Source organism: Vicugna pacos, chromosome 6, assembly GCF_048564905.1.
Source record: "Vicugna pacos chromosome 6, VicPac4, whole genome shotgun sequence".
Classification (NCBI taxonomy): Eukaryota; Metazoa; Chordata; class Mammalia; order Artiodactyla; family Camelidae; genus Vicugna; species Vicugna pacos.
The window spans coordinates 17,196,350-17,209,928 of NC_132992.1; the positions used below are offsets into that span (position 1 = coordinate 17,196,350).

General features: G+C 40.8%; 1 protein-coding gene across 2 annotated transcripts in view; it reads left to right on the top strand.

Moving 5' to 3' along the window:
* The window catches only part of SHC4 (SHC adaptor protein 4), a 109,824-nt gene extending 96,893 nt beyond the window's left edge, over positions 1–12,931 (top strand). For both annotated transcript variants that reach the window (XM_006208368.4, XM_072962485.1), the window contains exons 10-12: positions 591–770; positions 8,578–8,831; positions 10,420–12,931. In XM_006208368.4, the coding sequence (XP_006208430.1) occupies positions 591–770; positions 8,578–8,831; positions 10,420–10,575 (590 nt within the window). In that variant the 3' untranslated portion in view covers positions 10,576–12,931. The remainder of the gene's footprint in view (positions 1–590; positions 771–8,577; positions 8,832–10,419) is intronic.
* Positions 12,932–13,579: the final 648 nt, after the last annotated feature.

Sequence of the window (13,579 nt, forward strand, 5' to 3'; positions counted from 1 at the left end):
GGGCAGGGTCGGGGGAAGAAGGCGGTAACCCAAGCGGTGGGTTCTTCCCGTCAGATGACACAATGACCATCAGCAGCTGGTGCTGCTGGCTGCGTCTGGCAAAACAAAACCTTGGCAACAGAGGGAAGATGGACTTCCACTCCTAATAATTTAAAATTAAGTGATGAGGTTTTTGAAAAGCAGCTTACATAGTAGATATTCAAGTTCCACGTGGCATGTGTGTTTTCTCGGTTCCTGGACCGCCGGTCTGAGCCGTGCAGGTGTGTGCTGTTTGCTGGACAGTCAGCTCCCTGCCTCCCCTGGCTGTTCCTCTTTCGGGTCTTCCCGGTTTATCTGCTGTCTGCTGTTGAACCAGCGGGTCAGCTGAGGGACGGGGCAGGCGGGTGGGCAGGGAGGCCAGCCAGAGTGTGCTTTCCCTCAAAGACCGACGCTGATTTTGTTTTTACAGTCAGATCTCTGTCGGTATTCAGTTCTTGTGTGAGAGGGGCATGGCTTTTCCCTTCCTGTCAATGCTGGGCTGAAAACCATGATTTTATTTATTGTTTACAAAGCGAAAACATGGTACATTGATTGTTAACTACTCACCACAGGTAATGCACATGAGAGAGGGGTGCAGGCCCAACGAGAGGCGTCACTGAGGAAGCACACGTGTCGGGTGGATCTCTTCGACGACCCCTCCTACATTAATACGCAGGCTCTTCAAAGCACACTTGTCTCTGCTGGAAATCAAAGCTCAGCTCACCCACTGGGGAGCCCGTGGCACCGTGAAAGTAAGTGGCTGCTCATTGCCTGTGTTAGTTTCCTGTGCTGCTGAAACAAGTGACCACAAATGGGGAGCCTTACAACAACAGAAATGGATTCTCTCACAATTACGGAGGTCAGAAGTCCTAAATCAGGATGGCAGCCAGGTGGGTTCCTTCTGGGAGCCTCTAGAGGAGACTGGGTTCCGTGTCTTTCTCCCGGATTCTGGTGGCTGACAGCAGTTTTTAGCATTCCTTGACTTGGAGACATATCACTCCAGTCTGCCTCTTTCTCCACATGGCCTTACCCCTGTATCTCAAATATCCCTCTCCTTTCTCTTCCAGGACACCTTTCTCTGATAGATGGGCCGGAAATCCAGGAAGAGCTCATCTCATGTCCTTAGTTTAATTCGTCTACAAAGACCCTTTTTCCAAATTAGGTCCCATTTGCAGGTACCAGGGGTCAGGACTTGAGAGTGGTCCTTTGGGGACCACTGTTCAACTCACTACACTGTCTCTCATTTTCAAGAAGGATATTTCCTCAGCCTCATTTTTCTGGAAGTTAAAAGGATTCTTACCTCAGTCCCTCACCACAGTTAATATATTTTAAAACTTGGTGGAGATGTTGTGGATTTCAAGGTTTGGGGACTTTGATTTTGAATAATCTTTTCAAACACTTTAAATTGACTCCAAACTTTTGTTTTTGCTGAAGGAAGGGCTGTCAAAGCCAGGAAATAATTTTGAATTTGTTTGCATGGGGAACAGTGGCCACTATTTCGGCTCTGTTTAGTGATAGTGTTAATTTTATTCATTTCAAAACCCCTTAGTAAGTCATCTATACAGCATTAAAATAAGATGACTTCTTTCTTCAGCCATATACTGTGAGTAAAATACAATGAGATAAACATCATTTTCCTGCCAGATTGCTTCCAGGGGGTAAATCCATAAACAGGAGCATAAATAAATAAAAGCAAAACAAGCCAAAAGCCTACAATCGACTGAAAAATAAATGAACAAAAAATGCTTTTCATAAAATGCTGAAGCTTGTTGGGTTCAGAGATTGGCTTAGTGTCAAGTTCGGCTCAGTCTAAAGAAGGAGAACCAGTGGCTGAGAAAGTCCTTTCACTCGCCCAGGAAGTCTCTCCAGACTGCCAAGGGCAACTTTGCGGCTGGTGTGGCTGCAATGACAAGGTGAAGTCTGAAAGGCGATTTTGCTGAGGCTCGGCTTTTCTCGACCACCTGAGCTCTCTGGGCCGAGACAAAGGTCTTCATTCCCAGCCAGGTGGCAAGCGGGCCGTCTTCTTGCAGGCTCTCCCAGGTCACTCTTGACAACCACACAAGCTGGTTGGATTCTCTGGAACAGATGCTGAGATGGGGCCTGGCATGCAGGGTCTTTGTTGGGATCAGAATCAGGAAGGGGGGGAAGAAAGCAGGCTTGAGCAGAGAGAGAGGTGGGGCAACCATGCCAGCCTGACGAAGCCTCTGCCACCCCTGCAGGGAGCACACGGGGCCTGCTGGAGTTGTCCCACATGGAGCCCGAGGGCAGGGCCTTTTTGCCCCACTTATCTCCGTCTTTGGATGTGGCCCACGAGGGCGGGCAAGCCCGTGGGCAGGCAGCTCTCTGCAGCTGAGGCAGACCCTGAAGGGGCGGTCAGTAGAACATCTGGGGTACTTGGTCCTTCCTTGAAGAGGGATCCGGGTAGTGCACCTCCACGTCCACCACAGAGGGCATCTTGTGTTGTGGATGCGGGATATGCAGTGAATTCAGATTTCTGCAGTGAATTTAACTGTTTAATGCAGAGGGGCAGTTTTTGGGAGAAGTTTCTGGACCTCAGGTTTTGAGAGTCACTTTGTGACAGCGTGCACTCAGTCACTTCCATTTCATGGACTTTTCAAAGCAACAATGTTTTATGAGAAAACACATTTAATGGGTGGCCCACATTAGGTGATCTGGGTTATTCCTTGATTTACAACTCCAGTCCCTTTATAAGCAAATCCTCAATGTTAAAAATCCTTATAACTCAAGCAAAGAAACTTTGCCTTTTGTCATTGACAATTTAATAATATGAAAGGCAAAATTAATCCATAATACCATTCCTGTCATTAGTTGAAAGTAATAAGTTCTGTTCTGTCCAAAATTGTAATGTCAAAATGTATTTTCATTGATTCCAGTCTGTTTTCTTTTTTTCGTCCTTTTTCCCTTTCCCTGCCTTAGCAGCAGGATATTTAATAATTTAGGCCTGCGGTCCTCTCGTACTTTTTATTTCCGTTTAAGATTTGATGTACCATAGCCCTTCTGGGCTTCTCACTAGCCCCTTGAGGTTAATTTCAGCATACCATCATTCTCTCCAAAAAATAATTAACTCCTACTCCAAAAGTATATATAATGTTGATATGAGAAAATTTAGTAAAATGGAATAGGGATAACTTTAAACATAACTTTCTGCAGAATGTTTTAAGTACACCTTTTAACATTTCCCTCCTAATGTTTCCTCCTCTCTCTTTCCTTCTTCCATTGAAAATTCTCTTCAGCTTCCTTAGGCAAACTCAGCCTCCCTTATCATGGTGAGTTACGGTTAGTTCAGTAAAACAAAACAAAAACAAATCTAGAGACATGAACCTAATATATCTCAAGTATGCCGTTAGGGCTCCTCGGTTCACCCTCTTACACTGCCAGCCTAGGAAGAGCTGTGACCCAGTCTTGACTCTGATCTAACACGGCTGGAGGAAATCATTAGTACTGAAACTGTTTAATCTTTGTGTTGAATTATTATTGGTGTCAGTCTAAGCTGCCATAGCAAAGAAACTCCCCTAAATGCCAAAGTATAAAAAGGACTGATGTTCATTTATTTTACCTAATAGCCCCAAGATGGGTGGTGCAGGGCAGGTAGGACAGCTTTGCTGTTCTCAACAGCCGGCTTCCATCTCTGGTCCAAGGTCTTCTATCTTCCTTCTAAGAGCCTAGGCTCTCTCCATCACATCTGTATTCAGCCAGTGGGAAGCAAGAAAGGCAAGAGGAGTGCACACACGTTCCTTTAAAGGAGGAGACCCAGAAGTGGCAGACATCATTTGTTCTCCTCTGCCACGAGCAGAACTTAGACATGGGACCATACCTAGCTTCACAGGAGTGGGAAACATTCCTCTAGCTGTGTGTCCATGTGCCCAGCTGAAAATTAGGAGTCCCATAATGTGATGAAAGGGAGAATAGATATTGGTCCACAATTAATCATCTCTGCCACAGCACACCTTCCTTTCACATAGAACACATTTGCTGTCTCTCAAAGGGAGACCTTGCAAATACCCCCAACAATGACAGTGTCCAGCCTGAAGTCTGTGACATCTGGGTGATGTGAGATCCTCTCAGTCAAGATTGGATGGGGATCCTTACTACTTGCCAAGTTTTCTAGCTCCTTCCCCACCCAAAATTAGTGGTGGAAGAGGAATAGAATAGCCTCAGTGAGAACCCACATTGACAAAAGGGAAGCGTGCAGAAACGCAGTGGTCACTGGTCCAGAGTGATTACCAAGTGCTGCCAGGCAGCAGTTGTGAAGACTCCCTGAACTGGAATGGGAGAAAGCTATTTGCTTGGACTCTAGTTCAGCTTTCGGAGAGGACTCTCCTCGTCCACTGTCACCTGTGGGCCCGGACTGTGCCCTCTGGCTTGTTTCTGCTGTTATCTTTCCTGTGTGCAGAGAACGGAGATGTTGGGAAAAATGCCTTTCTTAGGGGCTTCCCCACTAGTACAACATATTTCCTGTTGACGTGGGCTTGAGCAATGGGAGTTTGCTTTAGAGGCCAAAAAGCCACGGACAAGAAGGGATTGCGGTTTCTTGGGCAGTGTAATTTCCTTAAAAACTTTGTAGGATTTCTCTGTTTGCCGGGAGTCAGTTCCACGTGAAATTTCCCATTATATTCCTTCACTGTCTTTTTATTGCCTGGAGGATGCCTTCTCTCTTTCCTGTTATTTATCATTTCTGTTCCTTTTTTTTTCTTGATCAGTGTTCTTTGAGATTTATTCATTTAATTGATCTTTCCAAAGGACTCAAGTTTGGGTTTCATTTTTTTCTTTTTTTTGTTGTTGTTTGTTTGTTTTCTGTTTCGTTGACTCCCATTTATATCTTTATTATGTCTTCCTTCTACTCTCTTTGGATTAAATTTTCTCTTCTTAATCTAACTCGTACTACACTTTCTTCTATTGCCTTTATAGTTTTATTTACAAATAAAATATTTATTTCACTGGAACTTTATATTTTCTCGGAGGTGGAGGGGCTAACTTAATTTTGTCTATGTTAAGTCATCTGATTTTCCAAACAACATTAACTGCATAATCTCCTCTTTCTCTAATGCCTCTCCCCATTTTACCAGATTCCTCCTATATATGTATGTGAATCTGTTTCTGGGCCTTTATTATACTTTTTATATTGGCCTACTTGCTTGTTGTATACCAGCATATTAATTATCATATACAAATTACTATGGCTTTGTAATATATCTTAATGATGTGTACTTTTTCCTTTATATTACAGATAATTTTTCTCTCAGTGCTATCTCAACCTTTCACTTATGCTTAACATTTTATGTTAATATCTTTTTCTGTCAGCGTGTTAGACACTTCATAGAGGTGAATGTATTTTTCTCCTCGATAATGCAATAAATTCCTATTTTTATAATTTTCACACACCCAGTAATGCATACTGATATATATACATACTGATATATAATACATAATCAATTTCTCATAATTTGTAGGTTGCATAATTTGAGAATTTGCTCACCTGCTAAAATTTATTTGTAATCCCCAAATCAGTACTCACGGCACTTTTGTGGTATGTGCAAAGCAACAGAATTTGAGTTGCCTAGTGTGTAACCTCCCAGCTGAGGTCAAACCAGGCCCCACTCTGCCTGCTTGTTTCAGCTCTTGCTGTAAACAGGTGAACTCTTGAGGTCTACTTACTGCTACACTGCCTGCATTTTTGTGCTCTCTGTTGATGATTTTGCTATTTAAAATGACCCCCAAGTGTAGTACTGAAGTGCTGTCTGGTGACCCTAAGTGCAAGAGGGCTATGATTGCCTGACAGAGAAAAGATCTGCATTAGATAAACTTAGTTCAAGCATGAGCTACAGTGCTGCTGCCCGTGAGTTCAGTGATACTGAATCAGCAACCATATATACTAAATACAGTATTCTCAAACAGAAACACACATAAAACAAGGTCCTGTGTTGATGGATTGGTGGAAATGTTGTGACCAGAGGCTTGGGAGAACCTCACCCTGCATTTGTCTTAGGGGCAGGGGTTCCGTTTTCACTAATTCAGTGTTCTGGAAATTTTATAAAATACAACTACTGTGCACAAAGTGAGCACTTATGGAGGATAAGTGGTGGAGGATGAATCAGAGACGGAGGCTTATAATGAGGAGAAAAGGGTAGTCTTTTCTTCCCACAACAGAAAATTGAGGATTGTCCCCGAACCCTGACACTTTTCTCCCAAGATTATATTCCTCTTCTGATTTTATCTTTAGTTATATGGCTGTCTTGACTTTTGTATACATTTTTAATTTTATAAACAGTATTTTTTTCCTTGTTGCTTCCTTAGCTTTCACTACTTGTGAGAAAATATAATTATATTAAGTTAATAATTTATTAACTAGTCTATGGAAATGATCTAAATAACCATATTTAAATTATGATTAGCTTTCTCGAAGTCAGCAGTACAGACGAAAAGGAGTCAAAACTAGATAATGCACCACAATGTAAAAGAGAGGTTGTACTTTGTGATGGGACTGTGGGTGATTCATTTTCTTTGTTTTTTTGTTTTTACCAGATTAAAAAAATTAACATGTATAACTTTTTAAATTAAAAGTTAAAAAAAAATCTGTTACATATTCTCCTTTTAGAAAAATTGTGTTTTCAGCAAATGTTTTGATGATTGAAATTGTGCTGATTTGGGAAACTGTATTAGGAAAATATTGTCCATACCCTGGGGCTGGCCAATGATCTGTTGCCTCTTTTCAAGATGATATAATGTCTGATTTTCTTTTGTTTTGTCCTCGTCCAAGAGCACTTCACAATCTCAGAATATACTAAAAGCCATTGTTCACTGAGATTCGTGGGCCTACACACATAGGCGTGAATCTTCCTCACACTCACACAAACACTTTCTCTCTCACATACGCAAACACACACCAGAAGTTCTCTATTATGCCTGAAAGCAGGCAGCGCTAAGGCCAACTACAGACATTATTCATCAAATCCGGACATATTTCTTCAGCCTTTCTCTGGCAACAACAGATAGAATCTGATAATAGAGGAGAATATTTTTAGCCATTAGATGTAAACTAAAGATATTTTCAAAAAGATATATTCATGAAATGCTGCACCATAATTGTGCTACGCGGAGAGAAGTTCTTAAGTAGGGACGAAACTGTAACATATTGACAGGAGAACTGAACTATGTCTACAGGGCACTGGTTGCCTGTATCAGTGATTTCCTGGGTTTGTCTGGTTTAAGTGGTAAAACTGAAAGTCAAAAGGGTTTCTCATTTGTGAGACCCTTGCATAAGGACATGTAAACACTCCTTTGCATTTATAAAGATGAAGCTGGTTTCTATGCCAAAACTCATTTGCATTTAAAAAGACAAAGTCTGATTTCTATGGTTATTTTCCTAGTAAATTTGCCATATTACACATACAACTTTTTTTTTTTTTGACATAACAACTTTTATCTGTATTCAGACGTAAGAATTTTATGTTATTGCTTCTGGCGATGCTGTGTATCATCCTTATAGCCTTGCTGTGTACTTAGGGACCTTTGTGGGTTCTGTAGAAGTAGAATGGTTTAGACCAATTTTGAAAATTGAAAGATTTCCTCATCCAAGGCCAGGGTCTTAGAGTGTGGTGATTAAGGACCTGGGCTGTGATGCCAGATCTCATTTCAAATCCCAGATCTACAACATGTTAGCAGTGTGACTTGGGGAAAGTCATATAACCTTTTTAAAGATCCATTTCCTTGCCTGTCTAATTTTGAGAGACAAACAGGACAATATTATGTAAAGCATTGAGCATTACCTGTCATACTCAAAAAAATGAAAACTACATAATAATTATCACTATGAGTATCAATAGTACTATAAAGGGCTACCTGGATGTACCCCAGTGCTTTCAACTCTGGATAGCATTTATTCTGCAGAGCCTTGGGGGACCTGCCTCAGGCCATGCCTCCCTGATGTTTCACCTTCCTTTACCTGATTGATTCTGCTTTGTCCAGGCAGGCAAATTACACACACACACACAAAACCAGAATGATCATTTAACAGGAATGCTGTGAGGTTCAGCATAGCTTTAAAGCTCTTGGGCCGAAGCATCTCTGAAGCATGTTGGTAGTTTTTTTTTAAAAAAGGTAAATGCTAAAAAGTAGGCATAGCCCATCATTACTCTAGGCATTTTCAAAGAGTTTGGGAATGTTTTAGAATTTATCTGTAATCCAGGTAGAGCATAAGCTCTTTCTCTTTAACATACAGCCCCTGGGAGATAAAGAGCCCCTCTCTGCACTTATGAAAGCAGTTCTCATGGGTCAGTTCCATTTCTCATCTGAAAGGAAAACTCCTGCACCTGGGCAAGGCTTTCCTGGTTACAGAAGTCAAAGGCAATGTTTGGATCTACCATTAAATTAGAGCCCGTTGGAAGTTCTGGAAACAAGAACCCTGTTTGTTCCAGAAATAGCATAATTGAAACAGTGCTGGGCACACAGTATGGCCTCAAGTGTATTTGCTGAGTGAATGAATGAATGGGTGGGTGAGGAGGTAACTTGGTGGCATCTCTCCTTATATTTTGACTTCAGAGGCACCAGAAACTGTTCAGCCAGGTGCCACGGCCCAGCCTGCCAGCACGCATTCTCTGCCACTCATTAAACAGCAGCTGCGGAGTGAAGACTGCTACCACGGCAAGCTGAGCAGGAAAGCGGCAGAGAGCCTCTTGGTAAAGGACGGGGACTTCCTGGTTCGAGAGAGTGCAACGTCTCCTGGCCAGTATGTGCTGAGTGGGCTCCAGGGAGGCCAGGCAAAACATCTTCTCCTGGTGGACCCTGAAGGCAAGGTATCACTGACCTTTCGTTATGACTTCACAGAATCTTGTGATCAAGGTTACGCTAAGTGATAGGTATGAAACCTGATATTGAAGGGTGTTCAGTGTTAAGGGTTCACCTCTTCTTGAACCCTCCAGCTGGAGCAGGAAGTGGTAAGTAGAGGCTGGTGGAGGGGTTTGAGTGGGAGCCACCCTAGAGGATCACCGAGAGGACAGCCTCTTTCTGCCCTTCTCAATTCAATTCAGTGAATTAAATGAATACCTGCTACATGGAGGTACAGGGATTCACAGCTAACTATTGTTCAGTATCACATAGTGAGTCCTTGCTCTCAGGGTGCTTATATTTCATAAAACAGATGCTTAATTAAGGATGAATGACATAAGAATGGTTCAACCAACATATTATGGTGTTTCTCAGGAGAGAGGGGTGCTCTGCTTGAGGCAAACTGAAAAGGCATCTTACAGGGTCTGACATACAAGATAAACCTTGAAAGGGCAGAATTTTTAAGGGGGGAGCATATATGAAGTCTTACAGGAGCAGACAGAGCAATAGAATGGTATCAAATCAAATCAAAGATGTATGCTTGGAGCTGAGATGCCTGTAGACAGATCCTGGACAAAAACCAATTAACAAAATAGCAAGTCCTGCTCTATAAATAATTACTTTAAATGTAAATGGATTAAACTCCCAAATCAAAGGATGCAGAATAGCTGAATGGATAGCTGAATACACAAGATCCAGCTATTATGTATGCTGTTTATAGGGGGCTCACTTTTTCCCTTGTTTTTACCCTATTTTTATTTTTAACCAGAAGGTTAAAAATGGTCATATCACAAACAAGAGAAAGTTTATTTATTAGAAAGTTCAGTACCCAAAAAAAATTTTTTGGCTTTCACTAGTTCTTTTTTTAAAAATTGAAGTATAGTCATTTACAATGTTGTGTCAATTTCTGGTGTACAGCATAGTGTTCAGTTATATATGTATATATTCCTTTTCATATTTTTTCATTATAGGCTATTACAAGATATTGAATATAGTTCTCTGTGCTATACAGTAGGACCTTGTTGTTTATCTATTTTATATTAGTAGTTAGTATCTGCAAATCCCAAACTCCCAATTTATCCCTCCCCACCCACCCCTTTCCCTTTTGGTAACCATAAGTTTGTTTTCTAGATCTGTGAGGTTCATTTTAGATTTATGGACACACAGACTGAAAGTGAAAAGATGGATAAAGATACTCCATGCAAATGACAACCAAAAGAAAACAGGGGTGGCCATACTCATATGAGACAAAATATAGGAATAGTGACATGATAGAATGTATCAAACAGTAACATGGCAAAGGGGTTGGTTACAAATTCGTATTGGGTGACAGGTGTTACTGTTTTCCTAACTGGGAGGGACAGTTGCTTTAAAAAGGTAATGGGGAATGAGAAAATTGTTTACAAAGGGATACGGAATTGAACATACCTTTTCTTCTTTTTTTTCAGCCAATAGCTCATTCCAGGATATGTCTGTCTCTTTTTCCCACCTAATTGTTTATGTCTTTCAGGAGATCTGTTATCATTTAACCTAACATATTTGTATTTCCTTTTCAAGGTGAGGACCAAGGATCATGTATTTGATAATGTGGGCCACCTTATCAGATACCATATGGATAATAGTTTGCCAATCATCTCTTCTGGAAGTGAAGTAAGCCTTAAACAACCAGTGAGAAAAGATAATAATCCAGGACTTTTGCATTCCAACAAATGACTGTGTGGAAGTACCGTCACACTGGCACTTCAAGAAAGTCCATTTTGTGTGAGGACACAAAGATCATTCAAACTCGATTTCTAGAAAAATTAGAGCACAGACTGTGAAGTGTATCTTTCTGAGACCACCATGGTCCTTTATAAAACAAAGAACTAACAAAAATTGATCTTCAGAAACTGAAAATCAGCAGAGGGGAGGAGGATGAGTCCGTTTGAAAAGAAATTATACATATGCACGGATGTCACTTTTTAAGGCCATGTTGCATTGATAACAAGCTAAAAGCACAATTAAAATTTCACATGCTAAAGACAACTTGAATGAACTGCTGGGGCAGTGGTATGTGCCTTTCAACTTGATAATCTGGGGACATTTTCATATTGGGGAAATTAGTTCTAAGTGACTTCATATTCTATAACTATAGAACCATTTGCCAAAAAAAAGTTTTTCCTTGTTACAAAAATAAGAAGCAATTTGCTTAATAGTTATTGACTTTATTACCTTTTCTGTTCAGTAGCACTTTCACGGTAGTGTTAAAATAAATTGGATGTTGAATTCAGGCTGTGTCTATGCCAGTGGAGTCAAATCAGAAGCCACTGAAAGCGCTGGTCTGTTTCATTGGCCTGTCCCACTTGCTGGTTAAAGGACTGGAGTCCAAATTCTTTGGCCTAGTGTTTTTCAATCTTTGCTATGTAGACTGTTTGTGTACAGCATATGATGAACTGAAAAAGCCAGCTCTATCAGTTGTTTCTGATTTCATCACATTTCTCCCTCCTCCCTCCCTCTCACCCCCCGAACCCCCCAAAAAAGAGCTTATGAGTGCATGGATTTAAAAGATGGCAAACAAACCAGTGGTAGGGGGAGGGTATAGCTCAGTGGTAGAGCGCATGCTTAGCACGCACAAGGTCCTGGGTTCAATCCCCAGTGTCTCCATTAAAAAAAATAATAATAATAATAAATAGATGGCAAACCAGTGTTCTTCATATTCAATCTCCAAATTGGTTCCATTCTTATTTAAAGTACTAAATTTATTTTAAACATAGGGAAATATCCCCTCAATTGGCCGTGACTGAATCAAAGTTCCATCTACATGTATCCTTAGCACTTTTTCTAGATATGACCAGACAAAATGCAGAAGGGAGAAAACATTGAATGAAACAATTGGGAAGTTTTGCCACATGTAGGCACACTTGGTAAACGGATGGTGTAATCAAGTGTTGTGTAGGGAAAAGCACTTGGACTGGGTCTCAGTGTGACCTTGACCAACTTGCTGAACCAACCCATCTGGGCTCCAGTTTCCTTGTCTATAAAATGAGGGAGCTGGGCTAGGTAAATTCAGAGGTCCATTTCAGCCCTAACATGAGTCTATAAAAAGCAAATTTTCTATTTATTGGGGGTCAACGTTGATAACCAGTCTATATAATTAAGGTGGAAACTTCAGCTGTTTCTCTAGTCTTTGTCTGTATTGACTGAGATCATTCAGATTAGCAGAGATCTGGAGACTTTCAGTCGAAAACATTGAAACTTTGAAAAAATGTAAGTAATGATGGTAGAAGTAGATTTGGTTATTTTGAGTAGAGAAGACAGCTTCAGTCCTTTATCTGCCTTTACATATAGAGATATGGCTGTTAGAGTGGTTTTTTTTTTTTCATCTTGAGTTATCCAGACAGTTGCCTTAACTCCACTTCATTTTGGCTGTGTAGATACAACTTAATCTTTGTAATTGTGAATATTTGCTAAGTTTTAAATAAAATATGAGAAACTTCTTTTGGAAAGAAATCATCGGAAATCAAGCACACTGAACTCTAATATTTTTATGTGAAGGTTTATGCTTTTATTTTACTTCTGCTATTGGCTTCTTAGATAGGTTTGTTTCCTTTTATACAACTAGGAAATAATGTCTTTTCCCTCAATTTTGCATACACTATAGTCCGTGATTATCTGTCCTCATAAAGGGGGTCAGCATGGGTATAAATCAGTGACATTTGTGGGTGATCTAGTCAATGTAACAGAGAGAGTGGTGCTGTGGTCTCATCCTGGTTGAACAAAATGATAACTGGGTGGCAAGAAAGAGTTCTTGATACAAATAGTCACAAAGATTAGAACTGATGTGAGCAGTACACGTAGATGATCAGTATCTGAATGTAACGTATAGTAGTTAGATGAGCAAATTCTGCAGTTACAGATACAACAGACACAGTGAAAATAAAATGAAACAACAAAAGAAGTGTTTGACTGCATGCTATTTTAATGACACACTCTTATCTTTATCTGTCTTAAAGTGGGAATCCATTTGCCATATAAAAACCTGTAAACAACTTTTCAAAAAAATAAATGAGTATTGCTTTGTGACAGTTGACAGTATATGTCTGATGTTTGGGAGTTGGAACATTTATCGTTTGATGGATGTCAGGGTCCTGACAGGAAACAGATGGCTCACTTAAATTGGGTACTTAGAGGAGTGTTTAATAGAGGGACTGCTTACAAAGGTGTGGGCAGAGTAGGGGGAACCACAAGGGAGGATGCAGTGCTGCTCAGCCAGCGGGAGGACTGAGGGGAGGGAGCAGTAACAGAATCTGGAGAGAGAGCTGTAAGGAAGGGCTGCCTCTCAGGAGCTGGGGCTGCAGAGGAGGGGCCTGGCCACCCCTGGCGACCCCACAAGGACAGCCTCATAGCAGGCGGCACTGGAACAATGGTACATCTCTAGACAGAAGGATGAACCTCACACTGTACATAAACATCAACTCAAATGGATTATGGACTTAAATGTATAACTATGAAGCTTTTAGGAAAGAAAAACATAGAGGGAACTCTTCAGGATATAGGGCTAGGCAAGGAGTCCTTAGACATGATCCTTTAAAAAAAGTGGTATGTTGCACTTCATTGACAGTATGAATTTTTGCTTGGTGAAAGCTCTGTTGAGAGGATGAAGGACAAGCTATGGACTGGGAGGAAGGATTTACAAACCACATATCTAGAATGTATTAAAAAAAGAAGTTCTTAAAAC